At 43.1% G+C, this 26292-nt stretch overlaps 1 protein-coding gene and 2 long non-coding RNA genes across 4 annotated transcripts in view; 2 read left to right on the forward strand and 1 right to left on the reverse strand.

Annotated features, from left to right (window-relative positions):
* Nucleotides 1-26292, reverse strand: part of LOC309337465 — a 251399-nt gene that overhangs the window by 874 nt on the left and 224233 nt on the right. The gene's annotated exons all lie outside the window — the stretch shown is intronic.
* Nucleotides 1-26292, forward strand: part of LOC309337523 — a 29124-nt gene that overhangs the window by 655 nt on the left and 2177 nt on the right. The gene's annotated exons all lie outside the window — the stretch shown is intronic.
* On the forward strand, nt 1308-25999 carry LMOD3 (leiomodin 3). 2 transcript variants are annotated; one of them, XM_081853109.1, is made up of 4 exons: nt 1308-1684; nt 14440-14773; nt 19216-20589; nt 25579-25999. In XM_081853109.1, the coding sequence occupies exons 2-4, from the start codon at nt 14480-14482 to the stop codon at nt 25603-25605; spliced, it is 1695 nt and encodes a 564-aa protein (XP_081709235.1). In that variant the 5' UTR covers nt 1308-1684; nt 14440-14479; the 3' UTR covers nt 25606-25999. The 2 variants fall into 2 exon arrangements, with proteins under 2 accessions (XP_081709235.1, XP_081709234.1); XM_081853108.1 differs by having other exon boundaries at nt 1308-1680.

A 26292-nucleotide genomic window follows, 5' to 3' on the forward strand; every position in this document is an offset into this window, starting at 1 on the left:
ACAAACTGGGAATAGAAAACAAACTGCTTAAAACAGGGAGGCGGAGTCACAATACTTCCAGAGCAAATGTCTGTACTTAGCTTGAGGGAAACTGAACATGGGCCTGCTTGCTATAAGGAAAACACTGACAAAGAATTTGGAAATTTTCAAAGATGGATTCAATATCAGTATATAGTTATGCCAATAATTGTCCACTGACTATGCCAAACTCTGCCTCCGTCCACCACCATTTTGTGACTGGTGCGCCTCAGAAATTCCAGCCAGTCAAGTGGACCCTGAGGGAAGAAAGTTTGAGAACCCCTGAGATATGGGGTTAGAAGCTAGCTTAGATGGCTTTTTTAAAAAAAGGTTGGACAAATTCATGAATGATAAATCTATCAACAGTGAATTGCTGTAAGTGCAAAGATGGGAACCTTTGTGTTCAGTGCCAGTATACCTCCAGTGACAGTTGCTGTTGACAAAGGACAAGGATTGACCATCATGTTCTTCTTGCAAGTTTCCCGAGGGGCATCTGGCATTGAGTCCTGTGCTAGCCAAGAGTTAGAAGAGAAGGACGTAAGAATTTACTGACTGGAGGAGACCATATAGCCATTTAGTTAAGGGGGAAAAACTCTGTCTCTAATAGTGGTCAGCTATGTGATGTGACAGTATGAGAAAATAACAGATTCTGCTTTAAAGACTAATTTGGAGAGAGAGAGAGAGAGAAATCAGCCCCAGAGAAAAATAAAATATCCATATATTATGAGCCTGTTTTAATTCTAAAAATGGCTTTCTTTCTTACATTTCTAGCCCACCATTCCCTCAGGAATTCAGGGTGGGATACATGATATCCCCCTCCTCAGTTTTTCCTCAACAGCAACCTGCTGCGGGAAGCTAGGTTGGGAGAGAGTTGACTGGCATTGGCACAAGGTCACCATGAACTTTGTGGCTTCTTGGGAATTTGAAGCGGGATTTCCCTGGTTTAAGACCAGACCTCTTAACTACAATGCTGTGCTAGTTTTATGTAGTGTGGACAGGGTTTTGGTACAAGATCTTAAGGCAGGACATAGCCTGTAGGCATTCATTGTGTACTGGGACGGGTCTCTGGGAGCCTTTCAAAGCATCTCTATGACTACTTGTAACCCAAGCCGATGTTGTTATCACAGAGCTATCATCTGACCCTTCAGACTCCCGATATTACATTACAGGCTATCGAGGGGCTTAATACTGTGTTCTTCTTCTTTGCCCCGCCATGCTTAGTTACAAAGTAGTTTACAAACGAGGCAAGGTTTAAGTTTCATGGGTACATTCTCTCCAGTTGGCTCCGGTTAAAGTTCTGGCACCACGGAGAGGCGGGTTCTGAAGGAGGGGGTTATCAGCAAAAAAATTAAACGAAAGACTAGTGGGGCAGAATTTGCTCTGAAGTATTTGGAGTCAGCACTTGTCCCATCAGTTATCTTAAAAATAGAACCCATTCAACATTTGAGGCACTTCAGGCATGTTTTGATGACCCCACTACCTAGGATTGAAATGGTGACACATGAGGAGGTGAGCATGTTGGTTGCTGCTGCTCTTTCATCTGACACGGCTTCGTTTGGAGGTAGAACTGAAGGCTGAAGAGTTGGAAAAAGATGCAGCACAGGTGTTGAGCAAAAGGCTATTGTGGCCCACTCACCTGGGATCTCTATACCTGCCCATGCTGTAGGTAAGTGCTTACATTAGAAACCATAAATACCTGCTTTGCTTTGGTGTTTCCTATGCCTTACTGTCTCTTCTGAAAGTCAGCCCTTAATGGCTCGGATTTATGTGATGTACTGAAAGTTATGCCTTTTATAGGTGACAGTACTACAATCCCTGCGACGGGGTGAGCTCCCGTTGCTCGGTCCCTGCTCCTGCCAACCTAGCAGTTCGAAAGCATGTCAAAGTGCAAGCAGATAAATAGGTACCACTGCAGCGGGAAGATAAATGGCGTTTCCGTGCGCTGCTCTGGTTCGCCAGAAGCGGCTTAGTCATGCTGGCCACATGACCCGGAAGCTGTATGCCGGCTCCCTCAGCCAACAAAGCGAGATGAGCGCCGCAATCCCAGAGTCGGCCACGACTGGACCTAATGGTCAGGGGTCCCTTTAGCTTTACCTTACTACAATCCTATGTATACTGACGTAGAAATAAATTCCATTCATTTCAATGGCACCTACTTCTGAATATATCCAGTGATGAGGATCACAGCCTATATACCCCCAGGATTCACACTTTTGATTTTGCTAAAGTGTTAAGGTTTTTATATGGTGAAAGTGTAGCTTGACAATCCTTCCCCACACCATCTCCCCTGTTTTTATGATTAATTTTCTAGACCTCATGTTTACGGAGAAAAACCTGAAAATATGTTGTACTTGTGTCTGTGTGTACATGCATATGTCTGACAGTTATGGGCTAAAAAATCAAAAGATGCATGTTTGAATACAATAAGTATTTAACGTATTTACATGAATTTATTTTATGTTTTTGTTTCCTCAATAGTAAAGCACTATGTTGATAAAAGTCACATTTTATATGACAAAACTGCTGAAGGGAACAAAGGAGAAATATACTGTCATGTATGCTTTAGTTGAGATTTCTGCATTGCAACGGGTTGGACTAGATGACCCTTGGGGTCCCTTCCAGATCTACAATTCTATGAGTCTATGTATTGCCTGATGCCTCTCTGACAAAGGAATAAAAAAACATAAAATGATATGAACAAACTTAACATGGCCCGTTTTCTTGGGGGAAATTGACAACTATTGTTTCCATAAATTCTTCACATTATGCAGTAATGCATTCTACATAAAACACTCTTTGAATGTTAGACAATCACACATTATATACAGTTCCATAAAATAAACCATTTTCTCTATGCCTATGTAACTTGCCAGTTCTAAAAATCGATGTGCCTTTTCTAGCAAGTGAAAAATTGTTAGCATGACAGTTTATGCTGAAATTATGAGACATCTTTAAGAGACATTTATCCGTAATGATGCTTCCCAGAATTTCAGTCAGGTTTGCTAAAGCATAAATGCTTGAGCTTGTCAAGTTTTTCAAAACAAATCTGTTCAATTAATCTTAGCTTCAGGTAAACTGGGAGACGTTCAAGAATTATACATTCAGATCAAGTATATTCAGCAACTCAAGAATTTGCTGATGTAGACAGTCACTGGATGGTCTTTTTACCTTCGCCTAACCCATGAATAATATTTAATATCTTAATCGTTGATGCTGGACAGTAGCAAATGAGATATGCTCACATTGGACAACTCTGGCCTGTGTGTATCTGCTGAGATTACCATGAAATGTGGTCCTGTCTTTGGATGTTTGAGTGACATGGGTGTCACGAAGTGCCTCCCACCAGCTACGGCTGGTATGCCAGATATGGCTCCTAGACAGCGATATCTCGGAAACTATTCTCCATATTCTGATAATCTGCAGATTAGACTACTGCAATATGTTGTGTGTGAGGCTGCCTTTGAAGACTAACAGAATGCTGCTGTTAGACTAGTGCAGGGGTCAGCAAACTTTTTCAGCAGGGGACCAGTCCACTGTCCCTCAGACCTTGGGGGGGGGGGCTGGACTGTATTTTGAAGGGGAAAAAATGAACGAATTCCTATGCCCCAGAAATAACCCAGATATGCATTTTAAATAAAAGCACACATTCTACTCATGTAAAAACACGCTGATTCCCCGACTGTCCACGGGCCAGATTTTGAAGGTGATTGGGCCTTAGTTTGCCTAACCATGGACTAATGCTCAAACAGCTTCATTTTTAATTCTAAGTGCTAGATTTCAAAGTTCTATCTTGGTTGGAACTCAGGTATCCCAAGGGTTGCGTACTCTGATAGGAATCTGCCTGAATTCTAAGCTCATCTGAACCCCCTTTCAGGGTGGCTCTTGAGGCTTATGTGAACAGGTAACAGGCCATATTTAATAGATAAAGGCCTAGGTAAAGAGGAAGGGATGCGGGTGGCGCTGTTAAACCACAGAGCCTTGGACTTGCCGATCAGAAGGTCGGCGGTTCGAATCCCCACGATGGGGTGAGCTCCCGTTGCCCGGTCCCTGCTCCTGCCCACCTAGCAGTTCAAAAGCACATCAAAGTGCAAGTACAATGGTACCTCGGGTTAAGTACTTAATTCGTTCCGGAGGTACGTACTTAACCTGAAACTGTTCTTAACCTGAAGCACCACTTTAGCTAATGGGGCCTCCTGCTGCTGCCGCACTGCCAGAGCACAATTTCTGTTCTCAACCTGAAGCAAAATTCTTAACCTGAAGCACTATTTCTGGGTTAGCGGAGTATGTAACCTGAAGCGTATGTAACCTGAGATACCACTGTAGATAAATAGGTACCGCTCCAGTGGGAAGGTAAACGGAGTTTCTGTGCGCTGCTCTGGTTCGCCAGAAGCGGCTTAGTCATGCTGGCAACATGACCCGGAAGCTGTACGCCGGCTCCCTCAGCCAGTAAAGCGAGATGAGCGCCGCAACCCCAGAGTCGGCCACGACTGGACCTAATGGTCGGGGTCCCTTTACCTTTTTAAAGAGGAACGCATTTGCCTGGCACCTAAAGACCTGTAATGAAGGCGCCAGGCAAGCCTCTCTGGGGAGAGCATTCCACAGTCATGAATCACGGAAAACGCCCCTTCTCTTGTTGCCCCCCACTGAATCTCTCAAGGAGTGGGGGACAAAGAAGGGCATCACATGACAAGCACAGGATCCAGGTTGGTTTGTGTGATCACAGCCACCCTAAATTTGCACATCTTTGAATTTTGCAATGCTGTTCTCCATCCAAATAATGTAAAGAAAAATGCAGGAACTGGGGTAAAGTGTGCACATAGATACATAGTATGCATACATTTGTGAAAATAACATACAAAAATGTGTTATATTAGGGCAAATTGCTTTGGAAAAATGTTTATATTAGGAAAACTGCCTACAAATATGTGTATATTAAAGAAGAAATTGATACTAAAATCTGATGAATTTTCATGAGAACTAAAAAAAATAGTAATCTCACACTCATGTGGAAAAAGTGGAGAACCAAATGTAAGACTGGAAAAATGAAAGAAAACAAACAAACAAAAACCTGACGTTTCATCCATCCTTAGAGACAAATCTCTCAAAAAGATTAGCCAAATGTTCTTTTTAAAATTATTCAAGGTTTTTTTTTTGGATTAGATTGCACAGGATGGACGAGGTAGATTCAGGATGGCTGGAAGAACCAAAAAAAGATTCACAACTCTTTATGTTAAATAAAACGAGGGTTCTAACATATACAGCCATTTACACACTTACAGAGGAATTAAATTTCATTTACTGAAACTTGACACTGTTTCTCACTGTATCTTCATGTTTGGTACAGGTTAGGGATGAAAACTGAATGGCTCAGGTCACTTTGGGGTGGGCAGAATTCAATCACATACCAGCAAACTCATATTGCAAAATTAAAGCTCATTTGCAGCTCCTGTGCGACAAACACACTTCAGCAAAAGGCTGGACTTTTTGCAATGAGGAATGCCAAGAGATAGTGGTGAATAGCACTTGTTTTGACGCAACATTGGCTAACCTCCCTGCAAACAGATCAGAATGACTGCTCATTGAATAGTCAATGTCTAATCATGATGAATGTTTAGAAGCATCCTCTGCCTGGTGTTAGAGGATCATGTTGGGAAATAATGGAAAGTAAAATAGGAAGATAGAGTTGGCTAAGTGAATTAATATATGTATGATTATACTTTGTATCACACAGCACCATTCTGTAAGAGTGCAAAATACATTTAAAATTAGGTTGGTAATTCTAGTGACAGCTGCATGATTGTCCCACTCATAATTCATAGTCTTACCTGAAATATTAAACAAGCTATACTATGAAAAACCAAAGCCACACACACATTATTAATAATAATAATAAAGGTAAAGGTAAAGGTGCCCCTGCCCATACGGGCCAGTCGTGTCCGACTCTAGGGTTGCGTGCTCATCTCGCTCTAGAGGCCGTGAGCTGGCGCCGTCCGCAGACACTTCCGGGTCACGTGGCCAGCGTGATGAAGCTGCAGCTGGCGAGCCAGCACCAGCGCAGCACACGGAAACGCCGTTTACCTTCCCGCTATAAAGCGGTCCCTATTTATCTACTTGCACTTAAGAGTGCTTTCGAAGTGCTAGGTGGGCAGGAGCTGGGACCGAACGACGGTTATTATTATTAATAATAATAATATACCACCGTATATCCAGAGGTCTCAGGGCAGTTTCCAGAACATAGCTTGCTACCAGAGAACACAAGTTTAGGCCTCATCTTAGAAGGCAGCTCTTCCATGATTATAGTTCCACCAGAGATAAGTCAGAATACGTGGAAATGGCAAATCAAAATTGCTGTTCCTTATGTGCCAACAATATCTCGTGTTCCCTCGATAATTCCTCTGCAGAGGCCCTAACAAGAGGCTTGACCTTAACTTAGCAGATCACACAAGCTCGTGGCCTCAAGATGGAACGGTTGCAGATCAGGGAAATATAAGAGGGCAGCTAAGTACTTTATTTACAGACAAGAAATCAGCAGGAGATTTGCAAGTGGTGAATGGATCGCTTCAGTGACCCAAATGGCATGGTTTGAGAGAATAAGATGCCAGCGAGAGACCACAGTTGATTTATTCGATAACATCAGGAAGCCATTTATGGACTGCGTTATGGATGACTATCCTGGTGTTTAGAACAGGACAAGAGAGGCTGATGTTGTGCTTACACAGGCATAAAATACAGTGGTACCTTGTGTTACAAACACTTCGAGTGACAGACTGCTAGCCCGGAAGTAGTACCTTGGGTTAAGAACTTTACCTCAGAAGAACAGAAATCGTGCGGCGGCGTGGCAGCAGCGGGAGGCCCCATTAGCTAAAGTGGTACCTCAGGTTAAGAACAGTTTCAGGTTAAGAACGGACCTCCGGAACAAATTAAGTTCGTAACCAGAGGTACCACTGTATAATAATGATATGTCCTGGGCATAAGCACCAAAAAGCAAAATTCTAGGTTGAGCAATTAGTCACATTTTGACTATATCAAATAAATAGCCCCTTTATTTAGGGCCTATTTCTGCTCATCAGGGTTGGGACTTACCAGTTTCAGAATGTGCCTAGACTCACAGGGCTTGCTAACTTTTTGCAGCCAACGGGCACATTTGGAATTTTGAAAGACCCACGGGTGCCAGTCACAAAATGGCTGCTATGAGTGTGTGGCATAACCTAAAATGGCTGGCAGTACATCTTAAAAAGCAGAAAAAGAGAAATCTGTGCATCACTCCCCACCAGCATTAAACTACACCTAGACCAGACACCCTTTGCTCACAGTGAGCAGCTTTTTGCACCTCCCCTCTGTTTAGAATGGGGGGGGGGTGTCCAATCCTGGTAGTGTTGTAGCGTGGGGTTTGTGATTTCTGCTCTCTTGACATCATATGCTGGAGACAGTTCTCTAGTAACACTTCTTTATTAAAGCAAACAAGACTGGGGCCTGAGGAGGGAAGAGCTACATTTATAGGGACAGGGAACTAGCTAGAAGGGATACATTTTGGAAGGAACAATATCAGGCAATCACAGTCCTGCCTTTTGGAAGAAACCAATAAGACAGAGGATCCAAATACAGCAGCTTAAATGAACCAATAGTAGCTGTACCCTCTGGAACCAAAAGGCAGTTACTTTACCCTAATGCAAATACAGACAATAATAATACAGATATAAAATCCTTTGACTCAATACACAACAGGTAGCCAATGAAATGTGGGGATATTTAAGGGTGCATGTTCACTGAGCCACTGCACACAGAAACCTAACAGTAAGAACATCCATTGTGAATTTTTGATGGGTTATTTATTGAGGCCCTTTCTAGGCACCATAGAAAGGTGGGCACACTGGAATATACTTGTTACATGTTACATGACTGAAATCTAGCCTTTGATGGCTAGGAATAGGTAGAATAATAATTATACCTTTATAGAAAATGAGCTCTTGGGATGGGATGAAACAAATTATAAATGTAATCCAGTGGTTTCCAACCAGTGTGCCATGGCACCCTGGGGTGCCTTGAATGATGGTCGGGGTGCCGCGGGCAATACTGGCCTCTGTCCCTTTTTCCTTCCCTCCCTCCTCTGATGCCTCTCACATCTCTGCCTCCCAAAGGCTTGCATGGCTGTTTACTGCAGCAGTCCTGGCTACAAGCTCCCCAGGCAAATGATGCCTCTGGGGCTGGCCAGGGAGTGCTTCCCAGGCCCCTGTGGGGCAGTCAGAGAAGGCACCTCTCTTTGGGGCAGGGGGCGGCAGCTCAGAGACCAGGGGTGGCAGCAGTGGCTGCCCAGAGGATTCCCAAGGAGATGGGAGAGGAGAGGAGGCTGAGGGACCACTCCACAAGGGAGGGTGTTCGGAAAAAGGTGAGAGGCTGCCAGCTCTGCAGGCAAGGGCTGACATAACTGGGCTCCTGAGCGCCACAAGGGTGCGGCAGAAAGAATGTAGTTGGTCAAGGGAGCCGTGGACTCAAAAAGGTTGAAAACCTCTGGTGTAATCAAGCAACAGCAGATTATACGAAACAGCTAATCCAGAGCGGAAGACAAATATGTTAATTTAGTTGATTCGGATCAAGTATTTCCAAACAGTATTTTTAAATCTCACTTCACCCTTTTCTTTCACTCTCAAAACACCTTAGAAAAGTACAGTGGTACCTCGGGTTAAGTACTTAATTCGTTCCAGAGGTCCGTTCTTAACCTGAAACTGTTCTTAACCTGAAGCACCACTTTAGCTAATGGGGCCTCCTGCTGCTGCCACGACGCTGGAGCACGATTTCTGTTCTCATCCTGAAGCAAAGTTCTTAACCTGAAGCACTATTTCTGGGTTAGCGGAGTCTGTAACCTGAAGCGTATGTAACCTGAAGCGTATGTAACCCGAGGTACCACTGTAGAGCAGGTGGGTGACTTATGTAGAAAAGTGGGGGTAGACAGCAAGGTCAAGTGGCAAACAATGGCACAACCCAATAATTGGTCTAATTTGCAAAAGAAAAATCCGCTCTAAATTCAGCACATCCAAATAGAAACTGGTTTGTAATGAGAGAAAGCAAGTACATGCTGAATTCTTCCATTGAAGTCTGTGGTCCCTAGTCTTGTACAGTTTTGCTTGGATTATGCCCTAACATATAGCCTTCATGGGATACTGGAAAAAGTAGCAATAGATTAGTTACAGAATAATTGAATTGTGGAGTTGAAAGGGACCCCATGGGTCATCTAGTCAAACCCCCTGCAATGCAGGAATCTCAGATCATCCATGACAGAAGGCCATACATCCTCTACTTACGTAGTTAGCTTGTTTTAACTTCTCCCATGTCTGCTTATCTTTGCTTTTTACTAACAACAACAAACTGTAGGGGTAGTCAACAATGCCTCTCAGTTCCCATCAGCCCCAATCAGCATGGCAAATAGATTAAGGAAATTTAGTCCAACAGCATATTGAGGGCACTGTATTAACTATTCCTGGCATAGTGTATACCTATAATGCATGTTTATAATAGACCATAGCTGTCAACGTTTCCCTTTTTTTAAGGGAAATTCCCTTATTCCCAATAGGATTCCTCACAAGAAAAGGGAAAAGTTGATAGCTATGTAATAGACATACAATAAATCTAGTGCATTCATCCTATTTGTTGAGTTGCAGGCTCCTGAATGGGGTGGGCAAACCTAGCTTTTGGTAATTGGTTTTCAAACCTGGTTTTCAAAGAGCACAGTGATTGGGAACAAATATTAACCAGCAATGAATTGTTGGCAATAAACAGAACCTATTCCTTTTTAAAAATAAAAAAGAAGCGAGCCATCTCTTTCACTTAACTAATGGTGATGCTATTTAAAGTAGTTCTTAGATCGCCCAAGTAAGAACAAACTTTCCTAAGCAAAACACAAACTGACCCCTTAAATCCTTTGCAGTGAAAAGTGTGTTAAGTCCACTTCTAGTCCCAACCTCTTTCATCAATCCACAGTGATAAGTTTCTAAATAAAGAGGTACTGGGGCTCTTAGTCAACTATATACCGTTTGATCGTTTATTTGTGTGTGTTTTTTAAAAAACAAACGAACACCAAGCTTATGTAATTTTGTATAGTGCCAGAAATATTGATAGCCCCTTTGCCTCCAGACCTCCCTTTTAGTGTGTAATCATTATCATTTGTACTCATACTATTAGGGTGGTTGCACACATTCTTCCTTTCAATACTGTTTGCACCTGTGGAAGCTTGGGTGTGGTCACACTGCTTTATTTCCAGTCAGTGCAGAACCCATAACTACCTGTTGAAATCCTGTAATTTTTTTCTACCACAACATTCTGGTTAATTTTTTTGTCCTGCTTTTGTTGCCCTATAGACCTTTTGGACAGCAATAATGTGGAAGCATTGGGGAGGCATCACAGAACAAAGAACCAGAATAAAACTACCACTAATGCACTATTATTGCGTCAATAATACCCTGCAGAATACACCCACAATTAAACACCAGCTTTTGACAGTCTACCCATTTACACAATCACAGAATTGAAGAGGAAAGGGGCAGCACACCTGGACATCAGACTGATCAAGCACACACAAATCACCTGGTCATAATCTTCCCCATTGTGATGAGATTTTATTTCTATTTAAATTAAGTAATTATTTCCAAATAAGCATATGCACCTTTTAATAAATTACTCTTTCATCCACTTCTTGGGTGGTTTATTTCCTCTTTTTTGCCAATCCATAAGTGGCCACTCCAATACATTTCCTTGTCTTGTGGCTGAGCAGCAAATAACACCTGCCTTTCCCCAAGTACCCAAGGCTGGCCAAGTTATTTTGGCACCTGAAGCAGAAAATCCCACAAATTCCACTCCCTGGAAGTAAAAATACAACAAATATTAATTATATACATTACAATGTGCTGCTCTTTCATGACACCCAAAACCAGCTGCCTACTGTTAGGACCAACCTTGCCCATATCTGCTAAACTATCGCTGGGTTATAACTGTCTCTGTCAATATGTGTACTCCGTACTGGCAGAGTTAATTCCAACAAATAGCAAATTGTAATAGTTACCTGCAATAAGCAAAACCTTCTGTACTTCAGCGACTACCCATGAGCGCAACCAACCACTTTTCCTCTTCTGTATTTTATTTGCATATCTGAAGGGTACCGATAGTTGTCATTGGACGTGTAACGTCTGACCTCTTGTCCACATTCCAGTTTTACATTCTTCTCCCCACAACAAACAGGAACTGCCCTAGCAACCATCTGGACCAGCTTAGTTGCTTGGTTCTCCCAGAAGGAAAACCTGCCCATCTTTTTTAGTTCAGATCTATGTCACTGAAGCAGCCTTTGATTCAGCCTAAAGGTCAAGGTCTTTAGCACCGACTAGGAAGAAAACTGCGTCGCAGCAGTACAAAGGTGCACGCATACAATACATTTTGGGGGGAATTGTTGTAAATAACTCGGGGGAATTAACTGCATTTTCTGTGCAAGCTCTTGGAGCTGAAACCCAGCAGGAAACCCTTCACCCAGGAAAAGATGGGGAGCAATGAGAAGAAGAGGTGAGGGAGAAAGAGATGCTTAACCTTTTCTCTGCCTGACATGCCTCTACTCTAAACAGGAATTTGTGAAGTCACATGTTTGGAACCCTGTAGGGAAAAGCAGCTGATGTGGCAATTTGGAGTGCAGAAGTGGTGGCTGGAGAAAGGCTGCATGCTGCTCTCCACAATTCTGAATTACCCCTCCAAAAGCAGCTTTACTTGGGAAACAAACAAACAAAAAACACCCACCAGCCATGATTAGGACTCTGATATGCACATTCCCATGCAATGTTATTTCCTTAATACTACAATTATGAAACTAGCAAATATTGCCCACCTTGCTTGTAGCTGTGTAGTTATAGTTTTCTGTGTCAGTTTGTTTCGTTCTGTATTTATATAACACGGGAAATTATTGGTTTGTAAAGCAAGCCTCAATGAGACTCTGATTCCAGCAGAATTATCTTTTAAAAGATCCTGCTAGAGCTTAGTTTTCAGTCTAATAGCAAGACTTGAAGCTAAAGTCTTACATGGTCTGCAGTGGGCACACCTTCACTCTTTTGTTCAAGTCTTGATTGGCTGGGAAGAGTAAGTGTCATGTGACACCTTCCTTTTCATTAACAGCCTACACGCAGCATCACTGGTGCCAATGGAGGCTGCATTAGGATACAAATAGCAGCTTGGGGGTAGGGTTCAACAGGGGCAGCAGGGGAGGGTGAGGATTATACAACCTCCCTGTCCCTGATGATCCTGGTTCTGTTTAGGGCCCTCATTGCTGCTCTTTTTATTTTTATAATGTTAATTACATCCACTTAATTAGTTTGGCCTGTTTATATTGGCACAACCAAAATAATCATAGTACTCACTACTGCAATGCTTAGAGCAAGAGTTGCCAACACTTGAAATCAAAAGATTTGGTACCTAAGTGGGGCAAGGAGCAGAATTCTCTGGCTCAGGCGGCAAAAGTTATGGTTAATCTGGTAGTTTTGGCCCTGGTGGAGGTGGCAGCAACTTGCGTGAATGAATTTGCTTCCCCTCCCCTGCCTGTAATTGAGGAGGAGCCAACCAAGCCTTGCCTCTGCTCCTGCCTGTGCTCCCAGAAGGATTTCTCCCTGTTAAGTAAGAAGGCATGCTGGACTTTGGAGATTTCTCTCCCTAAGACTGTTTCTGGGCAGGATGATAACTAGGAGGGAAGTCTCCACAGTGACGGCTGCTCCAGACATCAAGCCCAATGTGGTTCCCTTCCCTCTCAGCTGAATGGGCAATACCAGAGGGTTTCTTGGTCTTGCCCCTCAGAGATTTCACACTTTGCCCAATTGCTTTATGGACAAGCTGAAGGCCCCTTAGTGGAATCCCCAGTTTCTTAATTTGCCTCTGGGATTAATGCAGCCAAGGGTGATGATGATCTCCCCAATAATGCTGAGGATCAAAGAATGGAGATGGTTCTCCAAAGGCTTCATGAAGCCATGGCCCTAGGCATTAGGACATCTGCTAAATGTAAAGATAAAGGGACCCCTGAGCATTAGGTCCAGTCGTGGCCGACTCTGGGGTTGCGGCGCTCATCTCACTTTATTGGCCTAGGGAGCCGGTGTATAGCTTCCGGGTCATGTGGCCAGCATGACTAAGCCAATTCTGGCAAACCAGAGCAGTGCACGGAAATGCCGTTTGCCTTCCCCCCGGAGTGGTACCTATTTATCTACTTGCACTTTGATGTGTTTTTGAAGTGCTAGGTTGGCAGGAGCAGGGACTGAGCAACGGGAGCTCACCCTGTCACGGGAATTCGAACTGCCGACCTTCTGATTGGCAAGTCCTAGGCTCTGTGGTTTAATCCACAGCGCCACCTGTGTCCCATAGGACATCTGCTACTGCATCTTTATTGCTGCAGGTGTCCTTGTTCTGGGCTAAGGCTCTGCTTAAGGAGGCACCTCAGAGGTGTTCACACCTGGCGCAAGGTTTACCTAAGTTAGAAAAAGCCCCTGCCTTCATGGTGATGCTGGACAAGGTGCCATACATTTTCTTGAAATAGCAATGGCTGCAGAGGCAAAAACCATGATTTGTTGAAGTGCTATCATACAAAATATTTATAATTAGCAAATAGGAACTGTGCTATAGGGTAGGTCTTATTTGCGGGTCATGGGATTCTACAAATAGCACTTTCTCCCCTTTCTTTCTCCACTGAAATGCTTGTCTTAAAATAACAGCTGTTTTGCTTATTGTCAGATGATGCTTCTGTTGTCCAGCTCCTTTGATTTGTTAAAACAAAATGTCAGTGACTCCATAGAGCACGTGCCCGAAGGGCATTCCTTAGTGCTAGGCACAATAAATACAGCAATCTTTGCCAGTGCCATTTAAACTGGCCATCGTAAATCAATCATTTTCTGAAGACTGATACGTGCCGAGGATGAAAATAATTGGTGACCAACACAAAGCCTGAGCATTAGCTAAGCTTGGAGTGGACCTATGAGGTATAGAGGGTCATGCGCAGGCCACCCTGAGTAGCATTCATTTCCCTATATTTAAATATTTTGTATATATCATGAGCCAATAAATCTCATATCCTTGGGGGAATCCTCCAGCAAATTACCACGAAGAAGCTGCAGCGCTACACAACAGCTGTACTGAAATGTCAGAAGGGGCTTACACAGCTGACACAAGCTGCTGAAAACAGAACATGGCAGCACTTCCATAAATTCTCCTCCCCCAGCCAAGCGCTGCTTAATATAGACCGACCATATGCTCCAGCCCTTGCTCACTCTTACACAAGCATCTCCTAAGATTGAGTTGTACTGCAATTTCGGGCAAAAAAAAAATTTCCCACAAAACTTAGGGGCATTGAGGGTTTCATAAAATTGAAGAAGATATAACCAGCTCTGGTTATTGTCTTTCTTAAATTTCCTTTAGGTGTTTCTGGGTCTTTTTTTTCCTTACATCAACAAAGAACATGTCTGAGTTCAGCCAAAACTCTGACCAAGAAGAAATCTGTTCCGAAGAGATCGATGAAGATGAAATCCTAGCAAACCTCTCCCCCGAAGAACTGAAGGAGCTACAATGTGAAATGGAAGTCATGGCTCCAGACCCTGAAGTGCCAGTTGGAATGATACAGAGAGACCAGACTGAAAAGCCACCGACGGGAAACTTTGACCACAGATCTCTTGTTGACTACCTGTATTGGCAGAAGGCCTCAAGGCGGATGCATGAGGATGAAAGAGTGCCTGTCACTCTCTTGCCATCGGAGGTAAGAAACAGGAAATGCAACTATTCTGCATGCTTCTCGTGGTGACGTGGGAACTACAACACACCGAATAGCAACATCTAAATAATAATTAGGTTAATTGAATTGTGCTACAAGGCTTGGGGGGGGGGGCATTTTGCAGGCTTTTATAAATGCAGACAGAGTGGACCTTCTTGGGAAGGAAGTTCCAAAGCAAAGAGCTTCCACCCAAAAGGTCTTTCTCCACATCCTAGACAAATGTACCTGTCTCAGAGACAGCCCTTGGACTATGCCGCTGCCTGGGATCTTAAAGGGAAAGCGAGCTTGTATAAAGGAAGGTGCTTCCTAACTATTTTAGCTGGTATGTGGTTTTTGAATCAGTTTTCATTATTGTCATATGACCTAAGCCCAATGAATTACTGGATCAGTGCAGAAGCTCACATGATCAGGTGTGAAGTCTGAGAATAAAAATGGAGTTCTAACACAGGAAGAGCAAGACATGCTGCTGTGCCTTTGCTTTCCTTACTTCGGTGTGATGCAGGTATGATGTGCAGGAACAGAGCCCTGGAAACTGGCACTGGAAACTGATGAATACACACACCCTCCTAGAGATGAAATGGTGAGGTCTTTTGGCTGTGAGATGCTCCCTGACTTCCATGGGAGAGGGGAGATTCCTTCTTGAATGGTTCAAATAGATAATACTCAGCCTTGGAAGAATTGATTGATGGATTAAAGCTATTTATGTCCTGCTTCTCTTATAATTAAACGCAGCTCACAACAAAAGATGCAAAAATGAAATACTGTATCGGAGTACAGAGAACACACTAATTAAAAGCAGCAATTTAAACATTTATCTGTGTAAGCAAAAGCAATTCAAGCTATGAGGGAAGCAGAAACGGAGTAGCAGGCTCATATTCTTCTCAGATACTAAAGAGGCAAAGATATGGGGCTTTTAAGCTTTTTTAAAAAACAAAAAAACAAAAACACCACTATTTTATTTTACGTATTTCGTAAAATTTATACACTGCTTGACTGCAAAAAAACCAACCCCAAAACCTCAAAGCGGTTTAGGAAAAAAGAAACAATAAAAGTGAGGGGAGGAAACCATACAAATGCAAGAATTGCAGGAGCAGGGAGTGGGAATCATGTTTTGACAATAACTCAGAATTTCAGTCCTAGAGCTGAGGAAACATGTTTCCTTGCTTGGGAAACACTGAGGGGAATGTCCTCAGGATGGCATGTAATAAGCCAGGAACAATTGTATGCTTGATTTTGCTTCGCTTTTCCATTACAAGATTTAGAAATGCCTTGCCTTAGGAGAAGGTTTTGTACTGACTTTTCACAAGACTATTCCTGCATAGAAGGGCTCAGGAGTCTCACCTGGACAGAATGAAGATGAAGTCAGATACCAGGCACTGACAAGCGAGCAGCGTATATCAGTGAGAAATGGTCAGTTGTCAGCGGAGGTTTGGGCAAAATGAATATGTAGTGGTTTAGGGAAAATAGTGGAAGAGAGAGAAGTGACTTAGTCAACAGAGGAGAGCAGAGAACAGAGAAATAGAACAAAAGGCACAGACAGAGGCGTGGGGTAGGAGACCTCTCTCACACTTTATTGCTCCTGCTCCATTAGAAACAGTAGATCTAACAGGATATGAGACAACAAAGAAAAAGAGCGAGAATTGAAATTAGGGTTCCATAACCCTGCCTGGCTGAAACTGAGACATTGCTTAAATATTTTACTGACTGACTCTTACAGTTACTGCTGCAATTACACCAGGACTAGTAGAAAGACTGTATTGTGCTTAAAGGTAAAGGGCCCCCTGACCATTAGGTCCAGTTGTGACCGACTCTGGGGTTGCGCCGCTCATCTCACTTTATTGGCCGAGGGAGCCGGCATACAGCTTCCGGGTCATGTGGCCGGCATGACTAAGCCGCTTCTGGCAAACCAGAGCAGCGCACAGAAAAGCCGTTTACCTTTCCGCCAGAGCAGTACCTATTTATCTACTTGCACTTTGACGTGCTTTCGAACTGCTAGGTTGGCAGGAGCTGGGACCGAGCAACAGGAGCTCACCCCGTCGCAGGGATTCAAACCACCGACCTTCTGATTGGCAAGCCCTAGGCTCTGTGGTTTAGACCACAGTGCCACCCGCGTCCTGTATTGTGCTTAGTATTGCTCTAAAATTATTCAGGAAAAGCCAGAGGAAGTGATAACAGCAGAGCATGCTAATTAAAAAGATTTATACTAAAAAAGATTTTAGTATAATCTGGTATATAGTGTGAGGCCCACAAGAGAGATGCTTGGAGGATGACAATGAGAGACAGGCCTTTCCTGTGGTATGGCCCCAATTGTTGAGTGCTCTCCCCAGCCAAGCTTGCTTGGTGCTGACTTTGTCATCTTTCTGGTGCCAGGCAAATTTACTCTAGCAGGCATTGTAAATTACTTTAGGATGGCTGGAAATTAAACTAAACTACCGCTGTGGGTTAAACCACAGAACCTAGGACTTGCCGATCAGAAGGTCAGCAGTTCGAATCCCTGCGACGGGGTAAGCTCCCATTGCTCGGTCCCTGCTCCTGCCAACCTAGCAGTTCGAAAGCACATCAAAGTACAAGTAGATAAATAGGTACCGCTCCAGTGGGAAGGAAAATGGTGTTTCCGTGCGCTGCTCTGGTTTGCCAGAAGCGGCTTAGTCATGCTGGCCAAATGACCCAGAAGCTGTACCCCGGCTCCCTCCGCCAATAAAGCAAGATGAGCACCGCAACCCCGGAGTCGGTCACAACTGGACCTAATGGTCAGGGGTCCCTTTACCTTTACCAGTATCTTTAACAACTACCTAAGCTAAGCAGGTCCAGGGGAAAAGGGGGCACCGAGTTGGAAATTATATGGATTCTGATATCTTAGAATTACCAGAAAAAATATAGAGTGGAAATCTAAACATTGAGCATATCTCAGCTTTATTGTCTTTCGGACCAAAGAATGTGTACTATGATTGCTCTCAACATTTAAAAAATAGTAAAAATAACCCCCTAGTAAGTAGCCAATGGCAGAACAGAACATGAGCAGGGTGGGTTGCTTACCTGGCTTCCTAATACAGAGGTCACTGCCAGTAACTGAAAAAGAGAGGGGAGAGGCGGCAGGAAGTGTGGTGCAGTGTGGGCATGGCTGCAGACCCAATTCAGCCCTCCTGCTGCTGCTGCCCCCACACCACACCAACCTCCCTACCTCCCTGCCCCTCTCACACTTCCATATTGCAAAGCCAGGTGAGCAGTGCTTCCCTACCTCATTCTGCCCTGCCAGTCACTACTACTACTACTACTACTACTACTACTACTACTACTACTAATTTATAATATCATAATTTATTATTTATACCCCCATCTGGCTGGGTTTCCACAGCCATTCTGGGTGGCTCCCAATAGAATATTAAATACACGCTAAATTTAAAGCAATATAAATTTTAGTATTTGTACCCCACCCATCTGACTGGGTTGGTTCAGCCACTCTGAGCAGCTTCCAGCATATACAAAAACATAATTAAACATTAAAAACTTCCCTATACAGGGCTGCCTTCAGATGTCTTCTATAGCTTTCATAGTTACTTCTCTCCCTGACATATGATGGGAGGGCATTTCACAGGGCAGGTGCCACTACCGAGAAGGCCCTCTGCCTGGTTCCTTGTAACCTCACTTCTTGCAATGAGGGAACTGCCGTAAGGCCCTCGGAACTGGACCTCAGTGTCTGGGCTGAACGGGGGTGGAAACGCTACTCAGATCCTACTGAAAACCCCACATGTATGTTCTTTTACAATGTCCTGTGGGGCTTGTTTAATGCCCACCTGTATGTGGTGATGGAGAAAGAAATGCTATGATTACAATAATTCTAAAACAATAGTTATTTTGTGGATAGGAAAACAGGGCAATCAGTGGAGGGAAATGGATGTTTTAGCCAGAAGACCAATACATTTGACATCCAGAGGGATCTGTGGAAAAATGGAACAACAAGCCTGACTGCAGAATGAGTCCAATAATGTATATTATTTTGAAACCCATTATAAAATAATGAAGTAGTTTCCAGATTTTGACATATGAAAGGTTATTGTATAATAGTAATGTAGCAGACATTACTGACCAAACTGCGGGAGGCAGTGGAAGACGGGAGGGCCTGGCGTGCTCTGATCCAGGGGGTCACGAAGAGTCGGACACGACTAAACGACTAAACAACAACAACAACAATGTAGCAGACAAACTCAAATAATATTGACATCAGAGCATTTGGACTGTGAAAAGTAAATAATAAATTCCAGCATCGTACATACTGGAATTTAGAACTGTGTATTTCCTTTTAAAGTAACTCATCTGCACAGTGGGGAAACAAATTCAAATGTCACATCAACTTTGTTGGTTTTATTTAGTAGACAAGGCAAAACCATTTTAAATTATTTCAGCTCTTAGCATTCTGTTTTCTGCAGAGACACACTGTGGAGAAGTCCGAAGAAAATTCTGTAGATATTAGTAATGAGAAGCAGATGGTGAAAAATAATGCAGGGAAAACAAATGGAGACGTAAGAGACTATAAAGAGAACGAAGAAGAGGAAGAGGAAGGTGAAGAGGAGGAAGAGGAAGAAGAAGACGAGGAGGAGGAGGAGGAAGAGGAGGAGGAGGAGGAGGAGGAGGAAGGAGAGGAAGAACAGGAGGAGGAGGAGGACGAAGAGGAGGAGGATGAAGAGAAAGATAAAGAAGAACTGGGAACAAAGAAACTATATGGTGAAGAGGACAGCAGAAATGAACATGAAACAGAGGGATCAGATGAAAAACAAGACAATAATGAAAAGAAAGCATCAAAATTAAATATTCCCAAAAAATTAGCTGTAGATACTAATTTTATTAAGTTAAGTGCCAGGCCTTCAGGAAATCAAACCAATTTAGATGAGAGCCTGAGAAAGGTCAAGAAGAATGACCCAAGCATGACAGAACTCAACTTGAACAACATTGAGAACATCCCCAAGGAAATGCTGGTGGACTTTGTCAATGCTATGAAAAAGAATAAGCACATCAAAACATTCAGTTTAGCCAATGTGGGGGCAGATGATAATGTGGCTTTTGCCTTGGCCAACATGCTGCGTGAAAACAGGAGCATCACTACACTGAATATTGATTCAAATTTCATCTCGGGTAAAGGAATTGTTGCAATTATGAGGTGTCTGCAGTACAATGAGAAGCTGACTGAGCTTCGCTTTCACAACCAGAGAAGCATGTTGGGCCATCAAGCAGAAACGGAAATTGCCAGGTTACTGAAAGCCAACCCTACGCTGCTCAAGATAGGGTACCACTTTGAACTTCCAGGTCCCAGAATGGTGGTCACCAATCTGCTCAGCAGAAACCTCGATAAACAGAGGCAGAAAAGGATAGAGGAGCAAAAGCAGCAGCAACGGAAACAGCAGAAAGAGCTAATAGCCATGTTAGAGAACGGACTCGGGTTGCCTCCTGGCATGTGGGAATTGCTAGGGGGACCGGTGCCTGCTTCAGTGATGCCTCCTTTGATGCAACCTCCAATGCCACCAGTCCCCAAAGCTCCATCTGCGGGCAGGAAAAACGAACCTGCAAGAAAACCAGAACCTGAAAAGGTCAGCAGCGGCGACTTCAAAATAGTGAAACTCAAGAGAACCCAGCGGAAACCCACCATAAAAGAATATGTGGAGCCTGCTGAAAAAACCAACCTCAAAGATGTGATCAAGACACTCAAGCCTATTCCAAGAAGACGGCCACCTCCTCTGGTGGAAGTCACTCCTAGAGATCAGCTACTTAATGATATTCGCCAGAGCAACGTAGCTTATCTGAAACCGGTGAGTGCAATGGGGTTAAAAAAAGGAAGTAGGAAAATACTGCAGTATCAGTTAGCCCATCTTAAGATCTTTCATTCAAAATCGAGTCATTTGGGGATGACAACGGCCGTGTGTTGTGGAGACAATGGCCTGGATCCTAAGGGTGAAATTGTACATTGCAAAAGCTATGTTTCTGCGCCTTTAAATCAGGCACCCCCAAACTCGGCCCTCCAGATGTTTTGGGACTACAACTCCCATCATCCCTAGCTAACAGGACCGGTGGTCAGGGATGATGGGAGTTGTAGTCCCAAAACATCTGGAGGGCTGAGTTTGGGGGTGCCTGCTTTAAATGCAAGGGTTTTCAATTTAGACAAAGTGTCAGTGTATCCCAACCCAACACCCTTGATCCAGATCATCACCCTACCAAGGGAGAGGGTAGAACAAATCCTTTACCTTCACTGTAGAGCCACAATTTGCCTTGGAGGAAAACTTTTGATTCACTTTAATGGGGACATTTTCCATATGCAGATTGCAGGCAGGGAATGATCTGCATATGGAACCATAGCATCATAGTCCCCCTATCTCATACTCTTATCCTAATTTAAACTGGGAATACTGGCAATTTGTGTATATAGCTATTTGTATATATAGCAAACATTTGCAGTTATTTATTATTTTTTACTTTTAACATTTATATACTGTACCACATTTTGCAAAACGAAAACAAAAAGCAAAATAAACCACAGGGCAGTTTACAACATAGAACATAATAAACAACGTATGTCAATATATCCCATAATAGCCAGACAATACAAAACATTAGAACGGTTATGTAGATACTGTACAGTTCAGAATAATAAGCAATACATAGTAATAAATATGATATAATCACAGTGCCAAATTATACACACTCTTATAAACCCTGTACAATCCAGTGGCTCATATAACCTGCTTATCTCAGACACAACTATAAACATAATGCACATCTAATAACATCAGCCTCCTAAAAAAATAAGGGAGGGGGAAATCAGCAGCAGGATATCCAGTGCCGGTGTCACACTATTTTGCACCCTAAGCAAGACTAAGTACTTGCTCACATACACCCCAGATGTCTTGTAGAAAAAATGAAATACACAAAACTTGAAACTGCTAAATTTGTAAATTGAAGGAATAAGTAATACAACAATCTTTTATTGTCTTTCTCAAGTACAAAAGAAAATGTTTTAGCACACAAATAATTTTGAACAAACCTGTGATATTAAAATTAAAGCCTCTGAAAAGTCTCTGTTTCAGGCACATCAAAATATTACTTTGGGTGCCTTTTCCTTTACAAATTTTGTCACCTATTCCTTCAGCTGAAGTGTATCTGATGCTTGGGCATGTTCAGTTGATAAAGTTGCCAAGTTTAAGATGTGACTTATGATTTAAAATGAAGTGCATTTTCACTTTTTATGTAACATAACCTCCAATCAACTCTGCAGTCTATTTCATATACACTTTTTAGAAAATTCTAATGTATGAATTACCTCAAAAATGATGAAATTCTTCAAAATATAGAAGTAAAATACTATCAGAAATTTATAAGATGTAACAAAATTAATCTGTGTAAAACTGTCCCTGAAAGGTCAGTACTGTGCCCCTCTGAGGTCTGTACCCTAGGCAGCCTAATAATAGCACCAGCCCTGAGGATATCCAAACCTTCAGAAAATGTGTAAAAAAATGCAAATACCTCTCTGAACAAACATAACTCTTAATTCCCCATTCACCAGAGAAAATTACAAATCTTCCCGCCTTTCAGTGGTTCACTTCCCTTTTCTTATCCGGTCTCTCACTCTGAGAGATCTTCACTTTACGTACTGCCTCTCACTCACAGTCTTTTCACCATCCATCAGCCACTCTTACGGGGGTGCAGTCCTCCTTGCACCCTAATAAGCAAGGAGAAGGAGGTTTCTCCCCAGAAGGAGAAACACCAGAGGGGAAATCCCTGTGGTGTCTCCCCATTGAGGTGACCTCCCACACCACTACTGGTGATGGCTGTGGAAGGAAAGTTTTCTGTCCCCTTATTTCCGCCGCAGATATCTCATGAAGGCTGGAGGGAAGGGGAAAGGGGGAATGGCCTGCAACTGGGCAGACCTCTCTTCTATTCCTGACTTAGGATCCAAAGCATGCAAACTTCATTTGTGCACTCACATTAATATTATGTAAATACCAATGATGGAATCTTTGTATTTTGTATTGTTTTAAAAACCCACATTTTAAAAAAAAAAATCCAAACTAAGATGCATGTTTCTGAAAACATTTGCTGTTTTCAGAAGAGAGAGAATTTTAATAGTAGCTATCGAAAGTAATTTTGGAAGGATCCCTTGCATGATGGAGGAACCCATGTTTTGCGCTGGGTTCAGTCTCTGGCAATTTCAGCTAAAAGAGAGAGGCTGCCAATCAGACTACAAATGGCAACAACAACTTATTATTTATATGCCGCCCATCTGACTGGGTCGCCCCAGCCACTCTGGGCGGCTTCCAACATATTCTCAGGCTCAACATGCAGATGTCAGTGGGGGTGGGGGTGGTGTTGCTAATATGGCCATATTACTCTGAGTGCAGCCATACTTTGCAGCTGTCAGGTGGGTGGCATTAACACTCCATGCGCCTTTCAATGCTGTTGTTATCAGCATTTTTAGATCCATTATAATTGCAGCATTTAAGTCTGTACAGTGGTACTTCTGATTACGTACTTAATTCATTCTGGAGGTCCGTTCTTAACCTGAAACTGTTCTTAACCTGAAGCACCACTTCTAATGGGAAGCTAATGGGGCCTCCTGCTGTCGCCATGCCGCCAGAGCACGATTTCTGTTCTCATCCTGAAGCAAAGTTCTTAACCTGAAGTACTATTTCTGGGTTAGCGGAGTCTGTAACCTGAAGCATCTGTAACCTGAAGCGTATGTAACCCGAGGTACCACTGTATTGGAAACTACCCAGTGCTGACTTTGGGGTCCCACCCCCTCGGGGGGCTGGGATGAAATGTCTTTGTGAGCCTCCTCCTTGAGTTGGCCCTCAAGGGGAGCTGGGTTCCTTCTCCTTCACCTTGCTTCCATCACTGCTGACATTACTAATGGAACATGTGAACAGAAAGCAATAATGAGGAGGCGCAAGTCCTAGAGAGGGTCTGAAAGTGATCTCCTACATGAAGGTGCCCAATAGTGGCAACCACTGGCCCTTCTGCTACAGTTTGTTTATTCTGATTCTGTTCCCAAAAGTGCAATCACATCATATTAATGATAAAGTGTATTCAGTGGGTCTCTGCATGAAATCTTACATTCTCCATACTGTGGCACCAATATATGCGAGTGATGTATATGTGTTCACACACAGTGAAGTGGCTAAAAAGTGCCCAGATTTACCATTCAGTACTTCTTATTTTTCCTTCTCTAGTCATGTTGCTTGAGGAGGAGCATTTGTCTGAAATCCTTCTGACCCCGGGTGGGGCGTCTCCAGTGTCAGCCACCAAGAGCATTGCAAGATGTGGAGATGCAGGGTGCATTTTCCAACAAATCCCCCCTCTCAATTACACAGCTGGAAAAGCTCACCCACATTAGATCTCTATCCTTAGGGTGTTTTGCATGCCTTGGATGTTTTCACTTGGATCAGGTCCCGTGTCCTGCACCTGTTAATCACTGAGGTCACCCATAGCAGTTACGTTTAATTATGTCTTCCTCGGTAGTTCAGAAGTAATTTTCCAAGCTTGAAAGTCACGCAATATACATTACACCTCCTGGCGGTTCCCTTCATTACGTTAAGACATCTGGGCTAGCTTCCTGTCTAGAAACATGGCATTCTAAAATCAGAGCCAGTTTTAATGCTTTCTGTTTTCAATCTGTTGTAGCATTCTTAGTTTTAACTTGAACTAAATAGCTGTTATAGACAAACAGCCTGGACAGGGCTAGAGCATTTTGTAGCCTTCCAAACTGTAAAACTTCTAGAACGCTTCAGTCACATAAAACAACATAGGAGAACATTCCTTGACATGTCCATTTTGTCAATTTGAGGACAGTTAAATGAGGGGCTTTTATTGCTGGTGAAAGGGGTGGTGGTCAGTTCACACCTTCTATTCCAGCACTTCTACTTCCCACAATCCATATATTCCCACAATGGAAAATCAGTGGAAATGGGTTTAGAAACATATAACACCGTAAGTCAGGACAGCCTGCAATTACCTTATAGAAGAAATTCCAGATACTGTGCACCTCAGTGAAGGGAAGGAACAGGCTGATGTTGTGTGTGTGCATAAACAGATGAGACACACACCTGGCACTTAGTGTCTTCCAGCCACAAGCACCTTGCAATGCTCGTTAGAGAACAATCAACAGTCAGCATACTCAACCCATCCCTCACCTGGATGGCCTAAGCTTGTCAGTTCAGCTGTTTGTCACACCTGCAGCTCAGTAGAATGCCTTTTTACCAAGCATATTGCAAAAAAATAGTAACACAAATCTTTAATAAAAGCACAATTATAAACCTGGGAGATTTCTAAAATTAAACCCCCCTTCTCTATGTACTTTTGGTGGACAACAACTTATGCTGAGCCTGGTAATAAATTTACGTGGAAAGTAAGTTCTGTTGAAATGGATGGATTGCCTAAAGTATGCATTTAGGGTTTGGTTGTAAAGAGAACATCATCTATTGCAGGCATCCCCAACCTGCGGCCCTCCAGATGTTTTGGCCTACAACTCCCATGATCCCTAGCTAACAGGACCAGTGGTCAGGGATGATGGGAATTGTAGTCCAAAACATCTGGAGGGCCAAAGGTTGGGGATGCCTGATCTATTGCTTGTAGTGGATTGAATTGTCACAATGTGTCTGGTATATATTGAAGAGTTATTTTGTTTATACCATGGATGGGGAATTGAACCCAGTTACCATTTTGTTTCATTTGGAAGAAGATTGTGATGAGGATATATCTTCCCCCTCCCCCACTACCCCACATTTACATTTCTTATTTTTGCTGCACAGGTGCCACTTCCCAAAGAGCTGGAGTAGTTACTCCCCATTCAGCTGAAGGAAACAACTTGGAGAAGGAAAGAAAAAGAACAAAACAAAACACACAGACTGTGCAAGTGTTGCTTCATATTGTTCCAGGGCCTGTTTCCTTCAGATGGAAGACATGGGAACAATGCTTAAAGCATGCCACCTGTTGAAGTGATGATTGAAAAGGATAGAATGGAAACAGTATAAATGGTTAATAATTCACACATACGCATTTGTAATGGGCTAGTGCCACCCTATAGTCTCCGTCAGCTTGCTGGGCTTAATTTCAGAGGGTAGGGGCGGAGAGCAGAGGGATATTATCCCCTATGTTATAACTTTTATAGATTTCTTCAGGAAATCCCTGTCGCAATCATGTTGCCTTCTGCTTTTAAACTTTACAGAAGCATATGGTGTCATTTTGTGAGTTTTTCTTCTCCCCTACATTCACCCATCCTTGTGGGGCATCTCTGTCTGCCAGCTTCAGCACAGGTGTGTGTTGGGTGTTTGGCAAACCACAGCTAGTTTCATCTTTATTGGATGAAGGATACTGCAACAGAAATGAACATCTACTTTCAGGGATGGTTGCTGTCAGTACTTTTTTTTTCTGGGGGTACAAATACGCCTAAACATTTTGTGAATCTAACGGGAGAAGAAACTAAACAAATTAAAAATGTTAGTTTCTTCTCTAGCACGGTGAAT

This window comes from Podarcis erhardii (assembly GCF_964252035.2).
Source record: "Podarcis erhardii genome assembly, chromosome: 2".
NCBI classification, from domain to species: Eukaryota; Metazoa; Chordata; class Lepidosauria; order Squamata; family Lacertidae; genus Podarcis; species Podarcis erhardii.

What these genes read in the sequence shown, in the direction of transcription:
- LMOD3 (XM_081853108.1), top strand. An exon ending in TCACTCTCTTGCCATCGGAG is followed by an intron (nt 14,774 to 19,215) that starts GTAAGAAACAGG and finishes TGTTTTCTGCAG; the next exon opens with AGACACACTGTGGAGAAGTC. An exon ending in ACGTAGCTTATCTGAAACCG is followed by an intron (nt 20,590 to 25,578) that starts GTGAGTGCAATG and finishes TTTGCTGCACAG; the next exon opens with GTGCCACTTCCCAAAGAGCT.